Source organism: Camelus ferus, chromosome 7 (assembly GCF_009834535.1).
Source record: "Camelus ferus isolate YT-003-E chromosome 7, BCGSAC_Cfer_1.0, whole genome shotgun sequence".
NCBI classification, from domain to species: domain Eukaryota; kingdom Metazoa; phylum Chordata; class Mammalia; order Artiodactyla; family Camelidae; genus Camelus; species Camelus ferus.
In genome coordinates, this window is record NC_045702.1 from 19,731,740 (window position 1) to 19,758,358 (window position 26,619).

General features: G+C 40.6%; 1 protein-coding gene across 11 annotated transcripts in view; it reads right to left on the minus strand.

Moving 5' to 3' along the window:
• Positions 1-26,619, minus strand: part of TPK1 (thiamin pyrophosphokinase 1) — a 337,147-nt gene that overhangs the window by 139,402 nt on the left and 171,126 nt on the right. For all 11 annotated transcript variants that reach the window (XM_032483569.1, XM_032483573.1, XM_032483567.1 and 8 more), the window contains one exon: positions 8,934-9,080. In XM_032483569.1, the coding sequence (XP_032339460.1) occupies positions 8,934-9,080 (147 nt within the window). The remainder of the gene's footprint in view (positions 1-8,933; positions 9,081-26,619) is intronic.

Sequence of the window (26,619 nt, forward strand, 5' to 3'; positions counted from 1 at the left end):
TGATCACCTTGGAAAAGAAATAAAGGCATGTTCCCAAACATACATGTCCTGGCTTTGCTTTTAACTTAGAAAATAGTCTCACCAAAATAATTTTGTAAGCCATCATTAGTTCCCAGGTTAGTCTCCAAAAATTAAATTGCTCTGAGGGAGCAATGAAAAAGGGTAAACAGTGATAAGCAGAAATCTGTTTCTACCTCCCTTCCCATTTAATACTGCAAGCCATCATAATCTGGTCTCTACCTATATTTTACCATGAAAACTGCACCTCATCAAGCCTTCCTAGCCGCCAAACTCATTGTGCCACTTTTTATTCCTGACGCCCTTGCTCATCGCCCCCTTGCCTCCCCAAACTGCAAACCAGGCTGGTTTCGGCGTCACTCCCGTATAGATGTGTTTCCCTCTTTAGGGTGCTTCCGGGAGTCCTGCCACCTGCCACTACTCTTCCCACTCCGTCGCCTCCTTCCCAGGGAGTAAGAGCCCACTCCCAAGTTTTTAATTACCATGTATCCTGATCGATGACTCTCAAGGTCTCCCGCCAGGCTCGGCCCAGTGCATACGGATCCTAACCCTTCGGGGCAATTCTGCTCAGGTCAAAGACAGACCAACCTCACGTCCCAAAGTCAGCTGACCATTTCCCCGTTTTCTTCTGTTCTGCCTCTGTTCTGTATTTCGAAGAAAGACAACACTCAGTTGCCTAACCCTGAACCCTATGCACTGCCCTGAGCTCCTCCCTGTGGTCCTGCAGTGAAGACTTTTGAGCACACATCCCAGTCACCTCTGTCATCCCTCCTCCATGCCCACATTTACTTAAGTGACTCACCATTTCTTCCTGGAACTTGAATGATCTCCATCTCTTCCTTAACCAATTTATCCTTCATATTGCTACCAAACTACCTAAAATGTTAACCTAATGCCATAACCCTGATAAAAATGCTTAATATCTGAACTTTGCCCTCAATAGAAACACCGTCTTTCTGAGAATGCAGACAAGCCCCTCATGATCTAGAACCTTCTTACTTTTAGCTGCATCTCCTATAGCTCCCCAAGATCTAGAAATTTAGTGCTCCCCCAAACGTGCCAAGTTTCCTAAGATCACCTTGCTTTTTCCTATTCAATGTCTTTATTCCTTTCTTTGCCTAACTTCTCATCAGACAGGACCTCCCCGAGAGAGAGTCCACATTATCATCACCAACCCTGTGCCCAATCTGGGTTTAATGTTTCTTCCCTGCTGTCCTCATAGTGACCTGTGTTTTCTTATAATGTACATAAATTTTGCTATTTATTCTTCTGTTGTTTCCCCCAAACTCTAAGTAGAAGCAGTGTTTTATTTCTTCACACGCAGTGCCTACTACAGTGTCTATCACATAACTGGTGCTTAAAGAATGTTTTGTTGTTGTTGTTATTGAAGTATCCTATGCTGTTAATCAAAAAAGACAGAAGTCAGCAAAAAACAAAACAATATTGGCAAAATAAGCACTTTATGAATGTGTGGTCTAATTTTTAGTCAGAGAAAATTAGTTTAATTACACATGGATAAAACCACAGAGGGAAAATTTCTATGGAGATCTAAAGGGGACATTAGGGGACTTAACCAAAAGAGGGTTGTGGAGCTTTGGAATTTTCTTGTCTTACCGCACATTAAAAATTAACAATTGCCTACTAACACGTGTAAGACGGATACACCGTTCTACAACAGGATAGGGTTTGGCTGTGTATTTTTTAAATGCCATGTAGTGGAGGAGGAGGAAAAGCACACAGAAGGGGAATGAAGAGGGTGCTCAGGGCAGGTGTGGGTCTGTGTGGAGTCCCCGTGGAGAAGAATCGGCTGCCCTGGCCATCAAGATTGGGGTGGTGGTATAGCTCATTGGTAAAGCGCGTGTTTAGCATCCATGAGGTCCTGGGTTCAATCCCCAGTACCTCCATTAAAAAATAAATAAATAAATAAATAAATAAATAAATAAATAAATAAATAAGCAAGCAAGTAAATAAATAAATAAATAAGGAGCAAAAACAATAAACTGCCAAAGAAAACGAGTCAGCAAAGCCAGGTGACATTCTGAAAAGTGTTTATGTCAGACACTGGGTGGCAGGACTTCCCAAGAGAAGGAAGCTTGGGGTGGGGTGTAGGACAGAGGAAGGAACGAAGGGCTAGCAATTTGTCCTGTGGAAAAGGAAGGCTGCCAGGGCTCGGTGGGGCAGGCCATTTAAGATATGAAATGCCTAGTGGACCTTTTTAACACATCACTGCATGAAATCAAGTTCATTTTCAGCATAAATTTTCTTTCAAAGAAATGCTGTGCATAACCTTGGGCAAATCACTTTACCTTTAAGTCCCTGCAATTGCTCATCTATAAAATGATCTCGAAGGCTTTACACAATTTACACTAATATTTACTGGTTGTATGCTACCGTATAATTTATACAAAAGATTCTAAGAGGCCAAGCAACAACAAAAAATGGAGAAGACACAAGGGAAGGAGGAAATGATAATTCCAAAGGAAGGGATTACAATTGGACATGACAAGTGAGAAGATATGAGCGTTGCCCAGAATTGAGAACTCCCTGTCCCCTTACTCTAAATCACTCTGAGAATCACTTCTCTGGTGTGATCACTGACGAGGCTGTACTGGACATGTGGCTAGACAGACGCAACCCTTGGTTCTCTGCGGAAACCATCCTGCACGCCCAATTTACATCATGAATATTTAGCTTCTTTCTATCAGACCATTAACATATTTCTATCATATTCATTACCTGCATTACCAACGTATAATGTAGAAAATGTCAGGACTTCATACAGTAAATAACTGATCCAGTGAGAGGGAAAAACACCAAGCAGTAGGAAACATGACTAAGATCATGAGGAAGAAATACTTACAACATACTTAGAAATTTGTTCAAGTGAGATAGAGACTGGCAGAGCCTGTACCACCATTGTCCTCCATCAGAAACCAGAATCCCGAATAGGAATCACTGGACGAGGTTCAGGATAATGCAAAAGGCATGCCTTATTAACTCTTGGACATCTCATTTCTTGGTCATAAATCCTATTAACTTGTATTAGCAACCGCCATAAAACTGGGAGATGAAAGATAATTTATGCTCAGTGTACAGAAGCTAATGTTTCCGTGTTCCTGAGAAGCAGAGGACCAGAAAATGAGAAAGTGTGTATGTGAAACCTGGAGACACTCACATTCTGCATGGTTAGCGTGACAAACACTCTGGGTGCCTGTCTGTCCTCGTAAGGAATGTAGCCTAACCAGTAATTGACACCAGTGGTGCTTCGTGGCTAAAATGTCTCCCATCAATTTCACAGAATCTCCTGCTTACAAAAGGTCATGATGTCTTATTAAGAATACATTTTTGGAAGTAAAAGATGGACGCTACTTCTTCAGGGAGGAGCTATTATGCATTCTATTTTTAATTTGCTATTTTAAAATGGCAGTTTGAACATTCCTTCAAAGTAAACGCTACCTACTGAAGTTTTCACTCATAATGACATGTGACCCACAGCAAGTGAAATACGACAAAATACGATCGAAAAGACATTACATACTAAGAAGTCAACCAGCTGAAAACTTCCAAGATTTATGTAGACCTGGAGCTACATTACTGTCTCCTTGTTTTAAAATCCAATTTGTAATTAATAAAAATAAAGTCATAGAAAGGGGATTGAAAAGAGACATAGATGAAAGATTTTAGGCTGGAATATTCAAAGCAACTATAAGTGAATTGCTCCTCGACATACAGGTCAGCCCCAAATGACTAACATAACCTTAATAATTCCATCTCACGAGGTTCATGTATAGACTCTCTGAAAGAAACACAGAACATTACAGAAACATTAAGGTGATTTGAGAGTAGGGAGGCTTTTTTTTTAGAAAATCAAGAGACCGATCTTTTAGTTTTAAGAGCTAAGGCGATCCCAGCGACTTACGGGTCATATAGCAGACGCAGCACGACATTTACCAGGCAAACACACTTCCCAAAAGACGTCTCATACCTCTTGCTATTATCCTCAATTTCAGACAACCGAGAATTATAGAACCAATTCTACAAGACACTGTCTTCAAAAATAATACTCATAATAATTACCATTTATATTGAATTTTACCACTTTTGAAGTACTTCAGCAAAATTCGATGGTAATCTGCTGAAATGATAAAGATTCTTGTTGTATGTAGATTTTTGTTACAATTGAGGAAAATTCAGAGTTATTTTTGCTTAATTTCAGGTACAGCCACAAGGTGGGATATAACCTTAAAGTGTATCCAAGATTCATCTTATTTGAAAAGAATATTGTAGAGAATAGACAGACAGACAGCTGCATACACACATCAGCTGGCCGCTCAGATACACCGTTTATGGACAATGACCAGCCTATGCACTGTGGTTTGTTTTAAGTTCGTCATCTCCATCTTAGTCCATTAACCCCATAAAGGAGGAAATGTGCTGTGGAAAAGTGTTGAGTCAAAACACTGCTGTGTGCCTGTATAAGGGGTCCTGCTCTCTTCCCAGGACTTGTTATGAAGCTCAAATGAGATGCTTCTTGTAAGTCTCCAAATCATCATCCTTCTCGAGAATAGCTGTTTAATGACTTTCAATTACAAAACACATTAAAATATTTTGAAACCATTCTTTGTTACTGAAGCAAACCACTTCTTGAATGTAGTTCCAAAACATTTGAACATGGTTTCAGTTTACGTTTATGGTGTAGGTCCATCCTGATTGTGACTGCCATAAGCCCTGCTCACAAGGAACAGTGTCTGGAGACATCCACTCTGATTGTCCCCCCGGAATATGCCCCCTACATGATAGATACACGTGCTTTACTACATGTGTGACACACAGCACAGAGGTACGTGAAAATGCATCTTACAGAGTCATTTCGGCTCCAGGGGTGCACATCTCACTTCTAGGAGGTAGAATGCTTCTGTGCAGTCATTTTAGTATAGCTTTTAATTGATTTTTGGTGTTAAGCACATTTCATAAAAGTACCATTAAAACTGCTTGGAAACATGGCAGACTATGTGAGACTGAGCCATACCTTAAGTCCTCAGACATACTCGTTTTGGCTTCTGCAGCTGCACTGGTGGCTGTCTTACTCTCTTACGGAAGTGCCTGAAAAGCAGGGACCTGGGATGTGTGTCTGGGGAAGTGTCCCGGGAGCAAAGAGGAGCAGGGCAGGCCTGCTGAGCCCGCGGGATGGAAGTCTGAGCTAAACATCCTCACTCCTCCACGTGACAGAGGGTGCAGTCTTCCGTGAGCTTTCTGCTTCACATTATGTAGTAATTCCTTGCTTAGGATAAGGTGATTTTGTAGTTGTTTCAATAAGACAAAATCAAAATGACCAGAGAGAGATTCGAGAGGGCCTGGAGTGGGGGGCGGTGCAGGCATGCTGACCATGATGACTATGTTTGGGGAACGAGGGGTTGTGCTTTAATGATTAAAGTTTGACATAAAAATGAAAACAAACAAAAACAATAATTATGTTACTAGAAATTGTGGAAGGTCATGACCCCAGACTTTCTTCCCAGACCGTCAGCTTCCAGCCTTGTGATGGAGACGTGATCTCTGCTTAGACTCCTCTTCTGGCCACAGGCTTCCTTCCCTCCTAGACCAGCCTGCACTGGGCAGGGCAGTGTAATCAAGTTCCCACCAGAGGTGACACACGTCACCGCCAGGCCTGGCCTTTACAAACAAACGGTGCCACTGTCTACAGTCATCTTTTCCCTGCTGCCTCAACGTGTCCCAGTGGGCTTAGATACAAATTGGAGGCTGCTGCCCAAACCATACCAGATTTCCCATTAATGGAAGAAAAACCAAAAACAAAAACCAAAGCTTCATCTCAGTCGAGCCTCTGAGATTTGGGGGCTAATTATCAATGCAACATGCACAGGGTCGATCAGTACCCTGGTCAAATGAAGAGACTAAAAAAGCTAGGAAAAAATTACAGGGCATCTTTTAAAATGCATCAAACTTTCCCCCCACCCACCCCCTGCAAAGAATACTTGAAAGCCAAAAACTAAATTTTGAGGGAAAAAGGAAACCAAATCTAAGTTTCATCTTTTAAGCATTTGGTTTTTTACCAAATCAGATGAACCTGAGTTTCTGCTTCGTAGGCCCCTGAGTATGGAAGGTCACCAGGAGACCACGCCTGAGCAAGGCGGGTGTGCAGAGGGAGACTGTACCATGTAAGCTGAGACTCTCAGGGCAAAGACGAATAGAAAACTCCCACAGGACCACTAGGAACACTGCCCGACCCGACCTCGGCTGGGAAGACGGAACAGGTCTCCCTTGGGCATTTGTAACCAGAAGTCAAACTCTCAGCAGAATTACCTTCAAAATTCATACCACCTAGATGGTCTAAAAAACTCTCGAACAGAAGGTCCTAAGCTATTAACACTTATAAATAACTGGGCTAAGTCTTCTCTGAATGCTCCTTGGACTCACTTTTAACTCCTATTTGAAGTAATTCCCGCAGGTCAAATTCCTGGAAATAGGAGGTCACGGCTAAAATGTCACAAACACAGAATAAATCGAGGTTACAAAACATAAAAGCAAAAGAGAACATAAAAGACAGCTGACTTATAAAGACTGCAGGTACCAGAATTATGCTGGACTATAAAGTCAGTATGACAATTATGTTTTAAGAGTCTTGAAAATGTGAGTTAAGGGAAAGCATGTAAGAAGAATGAATCACAGCAGGAATGAAAAAGCCAGGTGCTTAAGTTTAGCAGCAGAATAGAACAGCTGAAGCAGAAGAGTGAGGTGGATTACGGAGGTGACGAAGAGCTCCACAACGCAGCCCAGAGAGGGCCAGACAGAAAACAGGAAGGAGAAGTTCTGAGGTCTGTCTGATCCACTTGGAGGATCTCATACAGACTTACTTGGAATTGCAGGAGGAGAGAGAAAGAGAATGGGGAAGAGATCATATTTGAAATCAGAATGGCTGACAGTTTTCAAACTGAGGACAGACACCTGTAGGTGGAGGAATTCCAAGATATCCCCAGCTGAATATATTTTAGGAAGTTCGCAATTCTACAACGAAGATACAGACCACCCAAAACAATGAAAAGATCTTAAAGAGCAGAAGTCATTTTTAGACGTGGCTTTTTCTATCAATTAATCTTCCAATTTTACTTTTTAAAAAATTACTGTATCTCATCTTTAACTAACTAGTTACCCCTTGGCCAGAGTATTTACATAGAGACAAGTCACAGTTGACTATTTCAGCATTTGTATCACCAATCATTATAAAATAATAAAGCTCAGTGCTTCACAGTGGTAGGAAATTTCATGCTTCAAAACTGGTGGCAAATTACAGGTTTTTAACAAACATCCAGTTAGAAATCTAAGAAGAATATCTGTACATGTCAGGCTGCTCACTGAAATCTTTTACTGACTTCCCATAAACTATGGCAAAAAAGTTCACATTCTGCAATTCACGGCTCTTCAGTCAGGGTCCAAACTAGTTTTCTGAGTCTGATCTTTTGGTATTTTCCATATGGTTGCACAGAATTACCTGTAGGTCCCACAACATGCCCTGCAGCTCTGTCTTTCTTTAGTGGCCCCTTCTGGCTTGAATGATTTTCCCATCATCCCCCACGGCAGACATCTACTCATCCTTCAAGATTCTGCTGAAACGTAAGCTCAACAGAATGTATGTTCCATGAAAGCAAGCGTTTGTTGTGTTGTTGGCTGCTGTCTCCCCGTAAGACAGATAGCAGCCACTCAACTCATATTTATTGAATCAGTTGAGTAAATAAAGTGTGAGGAAATTTCTTTAGCACAGCCATGACCAAACTGTATGATCTTTCACCATCTCTATGTACTAACCTTTTAACCTTGCTTCATGTTTGTGTTTCACAAACGTCTCCTCCAGTGGTCATGTACTGGGGAGTGAAGACCATATGTTACTATTTCCGTTCACACGTCAACTGCCCAGTAGTACAACAGATAGGCAGCGGGCACTCCCTAACTGTTTGTTGACTGAATAAATGGTCAGCAGGGAGTCTGAAAACTGAATTCTTCAGGTTCCTCTCCACACCACACAGGAAGTATTCTAGACAGCAACAAAGCCAGGCAATGCAAAGAGCCAGGAAAAAAAATGCACAAGTGGCTGAACAATGGTGAGTGTGCATTATACTCACCGTCTTAACCAAATAACAATTTTAGGTAATGACAAGCTATAGATGGCAGATCACAGATGCAGTGGAAGCAAAACTACAAGCAGTACATTATGAGAGGCAATGAAGTACAAAAAACAAACACAAAAACTTTCTACTGTCTAAAAAATGTTACCAAACGATAAGTTTTCAAAGTGAAATCCACCAATCAACCTCATAAAACTTGCTTATGTAATAAGAATTCTGCGCTAAGCACTACATTGGTAGAAAATGTCCTTGAGGTTTATCATTGGAAATAAATGACATCATCATTAGAAATCTATTCTGAGGCAGTGAAATCAACAAGCAGGCAACTTATGAACAGAAAAAACTAAAGATTTTAAGTGCTTGACAAAAGTCAAATACAGTTTCCAAGTATAATGACAAGACTGAAAACACGAGAATTCTGTTTTGAGATATTTATGCCAAGTTCTGTTTCCTCTGATGAGATTTTCTCAAGTGGCATTTGCATTTAGCAGCTCAAAGTGCAAAAATGCTAAATTTAATTCTTTGTCAACTTAATTAAAATCACTTTTTTTGTTTTGTTTTACTGAATACAACGAAAATGAAAGCTTTGGGGTTTCTCCTCCAGATTTTTCCTGTTCAATGGCCTGAGGCAACTGAGTAAAGGAGATAAATAATCAAACACGGTCAACTTCCCTCATGGTTCAAACACAGAAACTGGGCGGGTTTCCTCCTAGTTTATAAAAACAGCAGCAATTTTACCGAAGCTAAGCGCTGACAATGTATTGAATCCTCACTTACAGGCTGGAGCAGGCAGATGAGCGATTCCTCTTGGATAATTGTAACCGGCAAAGGAGTGATGCGAGTTGCTTGGAACAAGGTGCTCACAGATGCCATAATCTGGTCAAAACGCCCAGCAAGTCCTCCCAAGGTCACAATCACATCCACCTAAGCAAAGTGAAGGGAAAACAGCAGTCACATACTTAAGGAATTTAAAATAATTAAACAGCATCCAGTACCAACAGAGAGCTTTTAATACTGTATTTTATTTGATAAGCCAACACTGTATTTTATTTGATAAGGTAGACATGATTTATGTTGTTCAGATGAAAGAATTAAGTCACTTGTTCAGGAACGTGATTGGTGGGGGGCAGTCAGGTCTCCAGACCAACTCTTTCGGTACAAAGTTTAAGTCTATCCCAGTTGCCTATTCACCTGGAAAACTAGTTGCCTCTTTACAATGCTGTTTGCACGTCTCGCTGATGGCACAGCTGGTGCCTCTCCTGCTCACTCCCCGCAGCATCCCTGTGGGCACTCGCACAGCACACAGCACACAGCAGACTGAGCCCAGCTTTACAGGTCTGTCACCCCCCCCCCCCCGCCAGTACCCCGGTGTCTTCAGGATTAGCGCTGTCTTTTCACTGAACTTGGCAAGTTGCCTCAACTCTCTGGACCTGAATGTTCTGTCCATATGTAAAAACTGGGTAATAACAGCCAATTGCTCGGGTTGTTATGGGAATTAAATGAGGTCATTAAATGGAGTAATACGTGCAAGAAGCACTTAAAACATGTTTACAGCAGAGTGGCTGTTGAAAAAGTGTTAGCTGCTCTTCTATTATTTTTGGTATTATTACATTTATATTACTATCAACATTTTTATTATTGTTACATGTAGTTTGATTTATTATTTTTTTCACTTCACACTTGAAAGAAAGCATTTCCTATGACTACAGTACAGTTTATTTAAATGTAAACCTACTGTTGAATATACATTTCCAGGATATTTATATAGAAAATGACTGTGATGCTTTCCTAACGTGTAAGACAATGGTTAAAGAAGGAGCATGAAGAGACAGTGCAGCCTGATCTCTTCCCTTCTGCTGATCAGCCTGATCCTGTAATGCAGCAGCAGTCAAAGCTGGTATATTGATCACGGAAGAGGAAAACGGAAGATCTGAATTAAAATATTATAAGAAAACGTACATACAACTCAAGCCGACAGTAATAATCAGTCTACCTAGAATAAAACAGAAATAATTTAAAGACAGGAAGTATCTGGCTTTTAGTTTGAAAATAGTACATTTTAAATGCTCACATGATGTTTAGTCCATACAAGAAGGCATGATTTTAGGAGAGCAACATGTCACCCACACACCGGCATCACCTGTTCAGTCTCGAGAGGAACAGCAAGAGGTGTAAACTCCTTGAAGCCAAAGGCTATGCTTGGCTGGTGCACACACGGCGGCCCTGGAACCCTACAGAGGACCTAACACATACAAGACGCTCAAATGTTTGATGAGCAAGTAAGTGAAGACGCTGCAAGAAAGGGACTCGTCAGCCTAAGGGAGAAAGAGCAGCTGCCATCTCGTGGGGACATACGAAGCAGGATGGGGTTCCATGAAACCACAAAAAGTAAACTGCGTTACAAGAGCCGAGCAATCTGGCATGAGCTCCGTATTTCTGACCTTTTCAGAGTGTCAGGGAGAATAGGAAGTTTTGCTTTGGATACGATGCTTCATGTCAAAGCTGGAGTATTTTAAGACGAGTACCCCACGTGTCTACAGGACCTAATACTGTCTTTGGAGAACTTTCTAGAACTTAAAGAATTAGATTTGGGAGAGAGGAAGACTATGCCCCTTAGGAAGCATGTTTTAACTCCAAACACACAGGTGAAAACTGGGACGTCTGTTTATCGTCAGAGGAAAGCGGCAACGTACAAGCTTTTTTGTGGGGCAGCAAGCCAGGTGATAGCTTACTAGTCATGTTTAGGAGACGTTATTCATAAAGCCACTCCAGACCAGAGGAGGAAAGCCCAGAAACTAGACAGGACCTCAGAACAACTAAAGAGAATTTGCTTTAAACTGAAGAGAAAGGCATTACAAGAAGTTAAAAAGGAAATAAAAAGGAGAGAAAGTTCTAAGGCTCCAGTGAAAAGCACATGGCCTATTGCTACCCACAGAACCCTAAATTCACATCAGAACCAAGGCCTGATGACAAAACAGTGCACTCACTATGCAGATTCCAGAATCCCCTAGTTAGGTTCTCAGTTTTTCATGACTCTGCTCTAAGCCTTGAGGGATCCCACGACCTTTAAGGCTGAAATTTAATTCCCACTGCTCTTCACTGGGATATCATGACGAATAAGCAGTTATCTGTAAATCAGTCACTGAGTTTTCCAGAGGGTAAAGCAGCAGCGAGATGACTTCTCACCACGACTCATTTTCCCTGCAGGACGTATTCAGCAAGAATGAGTAACACTGGAGAGGCCCCATGCAAGCTGCCGGGGGCGGTGGGGCCAGCCTGGCCGCTGCCCTAGTTGTCTAGCTCTGGTCGGAAGCAGGACATCTGAGACTCACAAAGACGGAAGAGAGAGAGACACCAACCCTGGATATTGACACAGCCTTTCCAAGCCTAGATTTTTGTCTTTAGGACAACAGTGTCACTGGGACAGACTGTTCCACCTAACACAGGCCACGGACTGCCAGGATCCCTTCTCCTTCTGGATCCAAAGTCCTATGCATTTACTTCAAACAATATCCAGTGTATATTGTACATTTAAAAACATGGCATTTTCCAGATGCCTCCACATCCCCACAAAGAGGCTGTGAGCACCTGGCTCAGATGACCCGGTGTGCCAGGGGGAAAGGCTGGTATCTGTGCCCTTCTCTGATAGACCTAGTGACGTTCAGACACACCGATGACAGCCTCTCCTGCTTTCACCTGTGTCCCCATCCTGACCCCCCAATAAGGCACTTGCTCACGGGTCCCTGCTCTCTCTGCCGGCTTCCCACCTGCTTGGTTAAGCCCACTTCCCACAGCCTCCTCCCCTGTGGCCCCTACAAGGCCCGCAGCACACATTCCTCTCCAGGACCCGTGAGTGTAACAGCCCTTTAATCTCACACGCAGCTTTGTGGTGCTAACTCCACGTCTGCGTGTGTCGGCAGCAGATTGATCATTAAACCCCCCCAATTACTCCTCACAGCACACCGAGTCACACTTTGTTATGACTGTTGATACACTTGGGTCTCTCTCCTTCCAGAGGAGGCCTGTGAATCACAGGTGCCAGCTGCAGCATGTGTGACACAGAAGACAAGTATTTACTGAGCATCCCCTGAGCACAGACAACCAGGAGAAACTGAATAAACAGAGAGGCAAGAAGCTCGTTATTGGGCTGAGTGAAGGTCATCTAATTCCTATAGAATAGTACTTCCCTACTTGGCTCGGGAAGTTAGTGACTTTGAAAAAAATAATTTATTTCACATTTGTTACCTCAGATAATGTTACTAGAGAGTAGGTTCTGGTCTCGTGGCAGAAAAAATTCAGAGACAAGACACGGAGGTCAAGAAAGCAGAGCAAGGATGTATTACTACGTGACAGCGTGTTTTCAAGGAGAGAGCAGGCAGATTCAGGTGAGCAGCTGCGCTGAGTTTCTTTGGCGAGCTGGTTATATGGGGCATAAAAATGACTGGGCACAATATTCGCTGGGGACAGAGGGGCTTGGGGTCCTACTTCCTGATTTTCATCCCAGCTCCATCTTCCCAGAGGAGGAGGGATTTTTGTCCTGAAGTCTAGACTGGAAATGCCATGGCATCAGTGCATGATGGGTACTTCTAATCTGCAAGGCTAATTTTATTGTAATGAGGGCATAATGAGCAAAAGGTTACATTCGGATGAGGGCATAAAATCTTACATTCCAACACCAGAGATTCCTGCCTTATCCCACCTTTCTTTATCTGCCTCCTGGACTCTTGTCACCCCCAAGTATGTGATTTCTCTCTCTTTTTTTAATTTTTTAATTTTGGGGGAGGTAAGTAGGCTTTTTTTTTTTTTTTATGAGGATACTGGCAATTGAACCCAGGACCTTGTGCATGCTAGGCATGCACTCTACCACTGAGCTATACCCACACTGCAAATGTGTGATTTCTTATCAGTCTGGAGGTTCCTGCTCTTCTCTGTCTGCCCAAGGACGCCCGTTGTTCACAAGATGTGTGGTTCCCTGCCATTGGGCCCAGGCCCCCCTTTCTCTGCTCGTATCTAACTATCTGTCTGCTCTAATGGTAATATTCCTTGATCATTTCCCACCTGTTAGGTACTACTCTAAACACTTATATCAGTAAGAAGACAAGATCTCTTGCCTTCACAGAGTTGCTATTCAAATAGAGGACAATACATCACTGATAAAAATAAAGAATAACTATGAAGTTAGAATGTGAAAAGATGGCAAAGGCTAAAGAGGAATAAGAGGAAGAAAAGGGAGGTGGAAAAAGGGGCTTCCACTTTAAATGACAGCCACGGTGGGCTGCAGTGAAAGGTAAGAGAGGAGCAGCAGAGATCAGGACAGGAGGGGGGTCAGCCAGCACTGCACACCTGGGGCCAAGCCTTTCAGAGAACAGACTGCATTAAGGCCCCAAAGCAGTGACATGGCCCCAGGCATTCTCCAGGAGTGTCAGGAATGAGAAATGAGTAGGAGGACTCAGAGTAAAATTAAGTGCTAGGTTTGTAGAGGCCTTATTAAGCTGCTGTAAAGTCCAGACGTGAAGGAGCACTAAGTGAGGAGCCATTCTGAGCAGAGGAATCACAGGATCCATGTATTTTGAAAAGTCACCTGTGCCTGGCATGTTGGGAACAAACTGTGTGGAGGCAAAGAAGAAAACCAGGAGACCATTAAGAGATGAACATAGTGGTGCAGACGGGAAATGGCTCTGCTAGCCCCCGTCCCTCCATCAAAACTATTACCAATGATGTCCCCATTGCTAAACCCAATGGTCAATTCTCAGTTCTGATAAATTTATTCTTACCTCCTCCTGGATAAAATCTCTTACAGAAAGATGGTTTTCCAGCAAACCATACGCTCTGATCTCACTGGTTGCTCCTTCTCAGGAGCCAACTTAACAATTCTGGAGTGGCCCGAGGCGAGGTCCTTAAATCTCCTCTCTTCTGTCACTGCATTCCCTCCCTTGGTGTTCTCATGCAGCCTTGCGGCTTTAAATACCCTTAATGTCAACACTTCCTAATGGTGTGTCTTCAGACCAGACCTCTCTCCTTATTTCTAGGCTCATATGTTCAATAGTTTACTTGAATCTGCGTTTGGAATCCAATAGAGACCTCTAAGTTAATTTGGTCTTTCCCCCAGTCATGATCTCCCACTGTCTTTCCCCTGTCAGTTGCTCCAGCCCAAACTCCCAGAGTCATTCTTGACCCCTCTCTTTCTCTTACATCCCTTATTTATTCTCTCAGGAAATATTACTGGTTCTAACTTCAGTCTGTATCCAGAATTTCTCCACTTCTACCACAACCTCATTACAAACATGGACACAAAAATCTGTCAGAGGGTGTAGGCCACCATTACATCTCATGGGAAATACTGCAACAGCCTCCAACAGAACTTTCTGCTTCTGCCCTGATTTCCCCACAATGTAGTCTCAATACAGTATCAAAACTAACCCTGTTAAAATGTAAATCAGATGATGACATCCCTCTGCTCAAAATCTTCCAATGGTTTTCTAATGTTTTTTAATTAAGATCCAAAGCCCTGCAATATTGGATATCCAGGCATCCCCCTGGTCTCACCTTCTAGTTCCCTTCTCTTCCTCCTCTCTGCTCCAATCATGATTCCTTTCTCTTTTCTATTTCTTAAAGAGTCCCTCCTACTTGGCAGACTTTGCATTTCTGTTCTTTCTTCCTAGAATGCATTATCCCCAGATATTCACATGGCTAGCTTCTTTACTTATTTCATTGGCCATCTAAAACACTTCCCGTCTTCTATGCCAACAGATCGTATCTTCATTCCCTGATTTAAATTTTCTCCTTAGAACTGCTCATTATCTATGGTATTTTATTTATTTAGCTTGTCCTATTATTTATCACCCTAATTAGACGAAAATAATATGACAGCAGAGATTTTCCGTCCCTCATGCTTAGAATGCAGCATGGTACATTATTATACCTACTAGTGTCTGATGAATATTTGTTACATAAATGAAGAAATAAAACAAGAAATAAAACAAGAAATGAAGGATAGTGAAAGTGCATGGTCAATGGATCAGGGTACTGGTGGAGTGGAAGAATTGTTGAAGTCAGGGTATAAGAGAATGAGTCAAATGGATAAAATAGAGATTGTGGAAGGTTTACAGATCTTGTTATAGACAAAGCCTAGGTATGTTCATACAATTGAGTAACTGCGGTAAAGAGGCAGACAAAACCACCAAAGGGGATAAGCTCAAGAAAACAAGACATCACTGTACGGGAGGCTTCATTCAAGTGTGCGTAGGATTTACCGTGAATTAAAACAGTACTGTTGAAAAAAGCGTTGATGGCCTAGATGCTAACTTCATCCAGACAAGTGGGGACACGACCAGGATTATAACAAATGAAGACTATAGCGATGAGTGAGAAGGATAATAAAATCTGATGACATGAGATTTAGAGCCTGACTTTTTGGAAGAAAAGAAAAACCAAACAGAACAACACTGTACAAATGGGAATACTATGGGAGACACATATCCAACTTTAAATTTTCTAGTAGCTACATCTAAAAAAGTAAAAAGAAAGAGGTAAACATTTTTAAGTATATATTATTTAATGCAGTATATCTAAAGTATCATTTTAACACATAATCTGTAGTAAACCTATTGAAGTTTGGGGAAAATTGGATAATTACATGCAGAATAAAACTGGACCACTATCTCATGCCATTCACAAAAATTAACTTGGAATGGATTAAAGACTTAAACATGAAATCTGAAACCATAAAACTCCTGGAAGAAATCACAGGGAAAAAGGACCTTGACACTGGTCCTAGCAACAATTTTTTAGATGTGACACCAAAAGCAAAAATATATAAATGGGACTGCATCGATCTAAAAAGCTTCTGCAAAGCAAAAGAAGCAACTACAAAATGAAAAGGCAACCTATGGAATAGGAGAAAACATTTGTAACAATTGTATGATAAGAAGTTAATATCCAAAATATAAAAGGAACTCATATAATAGCAAAAATTTAAAAACAGTCCAATTAAAAAATGGGCGGAGGATGTAAATAGACATTTTTCCAGAGAAGACATACAAATGGCCAACAGATACACGCAAAGATGTTCAACATCCTAACCAGCAAAGAAATGCAAATCAAAACCACAATGAAACATCAACTCACATCAGTTAGAATGGCTATTATCAAAAAGACAAGAGATAAAAAGTGTTGATGAGGATGTGGAGAAAAGGGAACCCTCGTCCACTCTTGGTGGGAATGGAAATTAGTGCACACGCTAAGGAAAACAGTATGGAGGTACTCCCCAAAATTAAAAATAGAACTTCCCTATGATCCAGCAATCTCTCTTCTGTTGCTTCTGGGTATACACACAAAAGAAATCATGATCTCAAAGAGATCTCTGCACTCCCATGTTCACTGCAGCATTAGTCACGACAGCCAAGATATGGAAACAACCAAAGTGTCTGTCAACGGATGAACGGGTAAAGAAGATTGAAAAATATGTGATATATATATATTTTATAAAACATACACACATATACATATACATACACACAATGGAACAGTATTCAGAAATGAGAGAAGGAAACCCTGCCATTTGTGACAATATGAATGGACAAGGCATGAGATGTAAGTCAGAAATACAAACACTGTATGATCTCACTTACATGTGAAAATCTAAACAAGCTGAACTCCGAGAAAGAGAGCAGAATGGCAGATGTCAACAGCTGGTCCAAGGGTACAAACTTCCAATCAAAAGATAAGTAAGTCCCGAAGATCTAAGGTACAGCACGGTGACTATAGTTAACAATACTGTGTTGTATACTTGAAAGTTGCTGAAAGTAGATCTTAAATGTTCCCACCACCACCACCACAAAAACAAAGGGAATCATGTGAAGTGATGGACTTGTTCACTCTATTACGATACTCATTTTGCAATATGTATGTGTATTAAATCATCATGTTGCACTCCTTAAATTTACACAATGTTATATATTAATTATCTCAATAAATCTGGAAAAAATATTGAGATATTTTACATTCTCTTTTTCCTACTTGGTCTTTAAAATCCTCAATGTATTTTACAGTATTGGAACATCTCAATTTAGGCTAGCTGCATTCCAAGCACTCAGGTGGCCAGCGGCCAGAGTTTTACACAGCACAGGTCTAGAAACAGTAAAGGCAGTGAAGACACCCACCCCTACCTTCCAGGGCCCATTCTAGAAAAAGAAGTGGGAGAAAAGACAAAAAACAGAACAAAACAACAGTGTTACTATGGTTGCAGAGAATTACTGTCCAAGTCTCCTTATTTTAGAATACATCTACCATTCCCTAAAGCATGGAAGCTACTCTGAAAAGGTTTTTTTAATTGGTTGTGATACATCCAGGATTCAGTGTTTATTAATTCTAAAAAGTGTTTTTACAATCCTATTCGCTCTGTGGATAAAATATTCTAAATAATTTATTTGTGCACATATCCAGTACAGGTCTATTCTGCCAGATTCTGCCATATATAAAGTGTAAAAAATCAATTTCTAATTGATTTCTATACATTTCCTACACTCCGGTCAGGGTATTTCACATGAACCAGTTTTTGTCAGCAAAGAGGAGTGGTAGAATAGAGGTTGCTTTTGGCTCTTCATCTGAAATCATGTCTAGCAAAAAGAACCCTGAACCCTGGATTAATACACTGGAGACCTGACTGCAGTATGGTACACTCCTTCAACCGTGGAACTGCAAACTAGTTACACGACCTCCTTGTGACACAGGGAGCTCGTCGATAAAGGCAAGGGATGGACTGAATTCCCTGACACATTTTTCAAGATCCCCTTCACCTCTAACAGTCCATGCAAGGTTCTCTGGTTTCCACTATAACAGGTTAAATAATAATTGTGTCTATTTTGTTTAGAAAATAAATGAAAAACTTGGCTTTGCGTTATTTACCGTAATAGAACCATGACAAGACTGGTTGAAGGATATATAACACCAAAAGGAGAAGCAATTTCATTTTTCTATTATAGCAGAAAAAACCTTTCAGTAAACAAATGACATGTTTTCCTCCATCTGTCCTCAAAAAGACTTAGACACAGCGTGCGTGAAGTCTACAGCAGGGACAGTGGCTGTCAGCATATTTTAATTGCATTTACTCTCCATAGATTGAATTCTGGAGATGCATAAATGGACAATTTCTTTGTGACTTTCCCTGATGGATAGTGTGGCCGTACTACTTAACATACAAGCTGAGAGACACTCTTGAAAGTCAAAAAGGGGGACATTACAAATAATTACACCAAGAAAACAGGCATAAACCAGGACAATCGATCCCACGTAAACCAAGACACACGTTTACCCGACCGCTTGAGAATTACGAGTAATATTAACATAGCCAGCTTAACAAAATTAAACACTGGGGTCTCAGAAAAGTTTTTAGACCTTACTCTTAATCTCCTCTTAACTTTCAAAGATCTGTACTGTACTACAGGGTCTTGAATAAACGATGAGATTAGAACAACTGTTTGATGTTCTAATTTAAAGATGGCTGACTCAAGGCAGGATGTGAAGGAAATTATTGGATCAAGACAGAGCAAAAACAATAAAATGATAAAAAAAATACCCTAGCAATATCAAAATATCTTTAATAAGCCTATAAAATAATTCCAGTGATTGATGTGAAGTGCAATGAGACACCAGAGAAATTAAAAACCCCAGGTTTTACGGTATCAGAATATACTGTACTGACAAACACAAAATATACCTGGCTGGATTCTGGCTGCCTGTGGAAACAGTACCACAGGGATCCCATTTAAATTTCAACAAGGCCCAATGAGTCACAGTTTAATGTAAGTCTGTTTGGGTGAGAAAGAAATAATGTATCTTGCAATGGCAAGATAATGAGGCTTCCGATTTTTTCTCAAATAATTCATCCTCCATCCTCCCTGCTGCAGCCTTAATTGCGGCATCATCGTTCTCACCTGGATAACCCCACTGGCCTTCTATAAGCAAGTAATTTTCCACTTGATTAGGAGAGAAAGCTTTCTACACCTCAAGTCTGATCATGCCAATGTTCTGCTTAAAATTAAGTACTGGCTTTCCAGAACCTACAAGATAAAGCCCACACTCCTCCAGTGCGGATTCGTGAGTTACATCCTCAACTCCCACCTCATTCACATTCTAGAAGTCAGTCAGTTTTCAGAACACACCACACGATTTCAAACCTCAGTGCCGAGACTGCCCTCCCCTGCCCCACCCCGGGAAAGGCTGGGATTCGTGTATTTCCAAAGGATGCCTACCTCCACCTCCTAAAAAAACGAACTTGTTGGAACACAGTGTTTTCCTCCAATTATGTCAAATTTTAAGTATGTTATTAAAAAATGTCATAAACATGTTTATACAAACTTGTTTTTGAACATGTATTTTAAAGAAAAGTTTTTAAAAAGGCAGAGGAAAGGACATATTTATAAAAAGTGGGCGATGTATACAAGCTTGGTGACATTTGAGAGAAAAACTACGGAGGCAATGAAAATGCTAAGACTTCTGACTGCTGTAAGCAGAGATCCCCTCATAAAAGTTTTAGCATAAAAGCCCAGGCAGCCCAAACACTTATAGACCTTAAGGAACATCTTATGTCCCTGTACCTCTCTGGAGAGCTCAACTGAGTGGACTCCAACCTCCTTGTACAGACTGGAAGAAACACTTACTGCCAGAGGTCCCTGACACACTGCCTACAAGTCTGCAGTGGAGAAGGCCAGGAGAGACTGATCTACCCCAATAGGTAGGTCCTCTCCCTACTAGCTCATTCTCTGGTAGTTTGTTAAAGGGAACAAATGTAAACATTGCACTGACCCAGTGTGCATGTGTGATTAGGACTGTCAGTATTACCTACCCTTCGACATCCCAAATCTAAGAGTTTTTTTTCCCTTTGACCTTGATGCTCAGGATGAAACACTCCCTTGATTCTGGTTAGCTCCTAGTCGATCTTCCAGAAGCAGCTGCAGTCACCACCTGCACAAGGACAGCCCAGACTGGAGAAGGTTCACTTCTCAGCTGTCTCATCAGACCTCAACTACAGCACAACTGACAACGCAACAGGGTAATCTGCTCACCAGGGCATCCACTCCAAAGTCCACAAATTTGCTGAGTCAGAAACTGTCTCATTCAGTTCGTACTGGTCAGCCTACAATACTTAGCAGAGTGGCTGGGAAACATGTGACAGACATGTGACAGACATGTGTTAGCTGAGCTGGAGTTTCCATGCTTCAACTCTTGCAAACAAGACCAGTCATCACCAAGCACACACTTGGAGGCTACTTTCTAAGGTCCCGATTTCTTTCTCAAATTCTTGATGGAAAAGATGACTGAAGAGTTATCCTTCAAAGAATCCTGTAATTGGTTCTTACATTACTATCCTGAGAATTTCCATCCTTCAATTTAGCTTGCACACAACCATTACACTAATTTTCTAAATTACATTATGACTTTTTTTTCAAAATTCTTTAACAGATTAACATTACCTGTAGATCAAAATTCAAATTCTTTATTGAGAGATGAAAGGTCTTTCCTATGTTGACCCCAAACCTTTCTAGCACTCCTGACTGCTGTGACCACTCTCCCCTTAGAACTCTTACTGCACACAATGAGTTTTTCTTTGTTTACCCTCAGATTGCTGTTTGGAATCCTTGAAAACACTGTAATTTCAGATGCCCTGGTCATGACAGAGTATAGGACAATGACTGAGATCATTCCTGGAATAACGAAATGCTTTTTTGATTTATCCTAGGCAAGGCTTTGAATTAAACATTTCAAGTCTGTTTGTGCAGTAACAGTGCTGTCCTGAGTACTGATATTTCCTTGATTAACTTGGCCTATTGGTTCTCAAGCCATAACAAGGAGATCCCTGAGAATGGGACATTTTCTCCATATAAACAAAAGAACAGTGTTATTGGTGTATATATGTATAAATGTAGAATGTGATATTTTTCCTCCCATTGAAATACACCTAGTGATGGCAAGAGCAAATTTGCATGCATTTACATTTCTCTGTATCAGGAAGTGAGTGCCAAGGAGAGCTGAACAGAATAAATAAAATACATACTCGTGGCTTTTTTTTTTTTAACATGATATTATTCTATTATCTCTGCTGAAAATTAAATTCTTTGAAGAGTCAGGAATATATTTATGAGTAAGTAAAGTTACGTAAAATCATGGTCTGTATAAATAACCTGGATATTGTAAATCTACTAGAGGTAACAATGGTCTCCAAACCTCTCATACCATCAGGACATGAAGGTATTTCATACCCCTTTTGAATTATGGAGGTCTAGAGAAATGGAAAGATGTATTATTTGTGGTTTAGAAATCCCAAGATACCTAGCATAGTACCTTCAACAAAATTGGTATTTAGGGCAAAATGAAAAATGAAAATATGATTTGTATTGTATTCTGAAACCACTGGCTATTTGGAAGTAGAGCTTAAATGGATATTATAATTTCTGTAAATGTTGTCCATAGAAGCTAAATGATTGCTTGGTAGTAGATGAATGAAAAAGAATTAAAATCTGCATTCCTGCCCATCTTACTCAAAAAGCACCAGATATTTTTCACTCTGGCTAAAAGTTCTCTAACATATACGATGCCCTATTAAAGTTGAATATTTGAAAGAGCACTAAGCCATCACTCCACCCATTCTGCGGAAAATGAGTTAGGAGGTACCAGAGCACGGACCCGGCATCCTCTTTCTTTGGTCATTCCCTCCACTGAGCAAGCCGAAAAGAGACAGATAATTTTCAAAATCTCTGCAGACTGACTTTTGGTAAGAGATGCTTTGTTCCCGATGATCGCTATTTCTGTACTTGTGATCATTCTTTAATAGCTATTATCCTATCTTGTATCAGCATGATTTGTTTTCTCTGAACAACATTTCCTGTGTTTTGCTTTGGCCATAAAGTAAGTCTTAGCTGCATATTCTTGTCTCAAATGATAAATGAAACTCTTGGCTTCCATGTCTGGATGGATTAGATTCAGCTCTTTGTAGTACTTTGGGTGCATTATTTTCCCAAAGTTTAGTGGTATAAAACTCTCTTCACTTTTTATTGACCAGTTTGTGATAGGGGGCTAGCAGGCTTGCTGCAGTGCAGTCCTTAGGTTTTGCAATCTGGTGCAATATAAATAGTTTATGTTAATTACCCCCTTTCCACCTTCTGGGAGAAGAGAGACATTTTGATTGCAAATTTTGCACTTGGTCATTAACACTCTGGTTTCTAGATATGCATTTGACCATTTTATAATACCAAATGAGAATGTTAAAACTGTTACTGCAGGGACATTAATTACTTAAAGCTTACTTCTTTCAATGCCATAAGTTTGCTTCAGCTAATACATGTATACATGTGATCACCTTGTCACCCTGAAGTTTAAGTTATAAGCAATGCTATTTGCTATTCTGCTAAATGTATTCCATCTCCACAAGCATCATAGCAAATTGAATGCGATCTGGGATAGAATATTTGTCAATAATAATTTCCTCTTCCTGAAATAATTTCCTTTGTTTACATGGATGCTTTGGGGAAAAAAAATCAGAATCTTGAGGGTCAGTTTTAGAGGTATCTAAAATCTCTAGTAGAAATGGATGAGGAAACAGAATTACAATGTAATCGATGCACTCTGAATTCAGATATTTCTATTTCTTAATGTGTTTCAAAATTTTTTGACACAGCTGTTCATACTGTGAGGTACACACATACACACATGTGTTGAGAGGTTAAGGTTCACAGTGGATCCAGAAAAGAAGCTGGTATTGCCTTGTGTCTACTCCATGCATCTGGGACAGACCAGCACATTGACCGTGAAAAGCTAAGCAGAACTTCTACTGGGCAAACAGACGATCACAGAAGTAGAAAGACATTTTCTATTTCCAGCTACTAAGAGAGAAGGATGGAGAGTGAATGCTATAGGATTCCATCTTCTCTGATTTAAACAGAATTTCCTGAGATACTAGGCCCATCATCTGACACAAGGAACGTATTCCTATGTCTAAATCTCTTCTGCTGATTACCTAGTTAACTACCACTGAAAATACACTGATCTGATGTGTGCATCCCATAATATGTAGTAGCATCATCTCAGGTCTTCAATCATGACTTAAATGGTAAGCTAATCATTGCTTAATAATATAGATTAGGATTGTGGACAATCCTAATTATAGGTGTAGGCACTACCACATGTAATAAGTCTTGCTAAGGGATACACAGAAGGAAGAGAAAATTTTGTAACGTCTAAGCAATTTCAGGATATTCCACTGTAAGTGCATTATTCTTACAGAAGTTCTCACAATCGTTTTCTCCTCCACCTGCAGTTTCTGCCTCTCCACAATGCAGTAGCTCAAAATGGAACAGTCCTTTTCCCATAAGGTCAGCGTTCTTCTGCAAAGGTGCACCACACCAACCGGTATCTGAAACTCTCTGCATTAATAAGAAATTTTATCTGGCAAGCGAGTCATCCAGCTGAGATTCCTGGTAAGCAGATAAACTTAACCCTTGTCCCGGGCCCGTGAGAGCATGTCTATTCTCTGGCAGGGATGGATTAGGCTGTAAGCTTTTTATATCCGGGGCAGCATCTCCCGAGTCACCTCAAAGCACTGGGGACATCTATTTTTTCTGGTTGTACAGCACTATAAAAACGATTGCTGGTCTCTAAGAAGGAAAAACAGAGATGTGAATTTCCCTTTTGAAGGCTTTTCCAAAATGATCTAGGAAACAGCCTGCTAGTTCGCTCGATGCCCAGAAATTTTTCCTCTCCTTGCTCCCTCTCCTTGCTTCCCTGCCTGATTAAGCATCACCGCGTTTGTTCTAGAACCGGAAGGTATAAGTAGTTACTTTGGCACTTGACAAAGATAGCAATGCTGTTTATATACTAAAAAATTCAGAGGTGGTTTGTATAGGCATGGTGACGTATAGCTGAATATGTGTGTGTGTGTGTGTGTGTGTGTGTGTGTATAAGACACATGCTGCTTTCTAAAACTTCATAAAAATTACCCATTGACGCTTACAACATCCATCTGAGGTCAATAAAGACAGGAAAGAAGGTAGAAAAACGTGTCACAGAAGTCTTACAGTGCCCCAGCTACAGAGCTGATGCTGGAGTTGTACGGTGCTGCTTTCAGTATCACTTCAAGGAAGGTGGCAAGATTGATTTTTGTCGTGCTCACAATGGCAGTGGCTTAGAAAACAGTCTCTATGCATTCTCATTGTTTGGCTCTCAACTTTTTCAAGTAACTTAGGCTTGGAAAAAGAAGCAAGTCCCAGAAGTTGTAAAGAAAAAAGAAAACCAAAACCCAATTAACGAGATGAAGAGGATACTATGTGTACTGTTTTTAACTACACACAACACACATCTCCTTCCCTCCCCCCATAAAATGGAGAGAAAAACTGAAGGTATATATATGACCAAATGACAGTGGATAATAGGAGTAGGTATCTCCACGTACTGGTCAAAACCAAAAAGGTTTTAATTGTGATGGAACAAGAGCTGGGCAGTGGAATAAGTCTTGTTAAGGCAGATTACTTAATATAAGTTTACCAACATTTGATACACAGGGCTCGCTACAAAAGGATTCTTCCATATATATACCCATTCATTCATTCAATAAATATTTACAGAATGTCTGCTATTGTTTTAGGTGTTGGGGATCCAGCCAAGAACAAGAACAAACGTGCACAATTCCCGGGGCACTTGAAGATTCCATTCTAGTGAGTGAAGATGCAATAGAAACAAATATCCCTAAATGTATCTGATGGTGACACGTTCTTCAGGGAAAACTGAGCAGAGAAGGGGATATGGTTTGCCGAGCTGAGGGATCGGAGAGGAGGTGCAGTGCAGGGTGCTATTTTAAATCATGGTCACGGAAGGCTTCATCGAAATGATCTCCAGCTTCATTAGGAAAAAAAAACCTTACTATTTGATTTTCTCAAATAAGAAGTTAAGAGGTGAAGTAGAGAAGAGCTCTATATAGACAATCTGTTTTTTAAAAAAGCTGCATCTACTGAAGAGGCCAGCCCAGCGTCCATGACAGTCAGAAGCGCTGGGTCCTGACCTGTACCTCTGCCTCCTCTGTTCGACGGGAGACTATTTGAGGCTCTGGATCTGGTCACTGAGTCGCAGCATGATGACGTGACAGCGGGTACCACATAAAAGCCTGTCAGACAGACTGGAAGAAGATCCCCAGAAGCGTCCATAGTGTATCTAAGGGGAGAAAGTCTGCCTCTGGAACTAGGAAGTGAACTTTTAACTTATCCTGGGGTGACAACATCGCCCAGTGAGCATGAGGGGAGAAGCTGGAGCACCTCCCCTGTTCTCTCCCCACCAAGGCAGCGGGCAAACTGTGCACCTTGCCTGCCCGCTGGATGCCACCACTAAACATGCAGATACCATTCTCACTGGCGCCCGGGGAACAGGGAGGCTGAAGACTTCCCCTAGGAAACACTTCAACGTGTGAGGAGCACCCTGTTTAATTCAAGTTTATGGTATTAAGAGGACTCCTGTAAAACTAGAGTCTGTCCAAAGGAAATGCCGTTAAGATGTTAACCAGATTTACTGTGGTGATCACTTCACCATTTATACAAACATTGAATCACTACGTTGTACACTGGAAGTCAATACAATATTGTATGTCAGTTATACCTCAATAAAAAAAAACTATTTTCATTAAAAAAATCAAGGAAAGAAACAACACCATGCTGCGTCCATGAACCTGAGCTACAAACTTTAAGAGATTCTGTTCTAATATCATAAAATTCCATGAAATTTATTATAAAATCAAAAGATCACTATGTATATATTATAGTCTATATTCTTATTTATACTTATTTTTAAAATAAGTACATATTTTATAAAATAGATAAAATAATTATAAAATACAATTATATAATGTATTTTATAAGAAATATAATTATATATATCTCAAAATAATTCATAAAATATTTTGTAAAATAAAATAATCCTATAAATACACAAAAATATAAAATAAAATACCACATATTATATAAAATATGTTGTAAGTCCACAAGAGCTAAGGTACAAGTAATACATGTCTATTAATACCACCACTGCTATTATATTTTTAGGAAGGACTTTATATGTGGCAGGCCCTGCAGTAAGTGCTTTGCCTCATAACTCACTGGTATGTGTAGATTATTATCCTGACTTTACAGATGAGAAAGCTAAGTCGTAAAGAAAAGAACTTACATAGCTTTCTGCAGTCATGTACCTACCCCAAGCATGAGAGCACCTAGCCTCTAATTTCACCGTGTTGGGGACCAATACTTTCCATAATTAGCAAGTTCTCTATTACAGTTGGTACAGACAACAAGAAACGTAAACGATCTGGACACACGTTGTGGGAGCCTTAGTAGGAAATGCTACCAAGTAGAGTCTTTCGCAGAGTATACGTGCCGGCTAAGATTTGCCAGGATGTTCTCTGGCACCTGCCTTGATGTTATGGGAAACA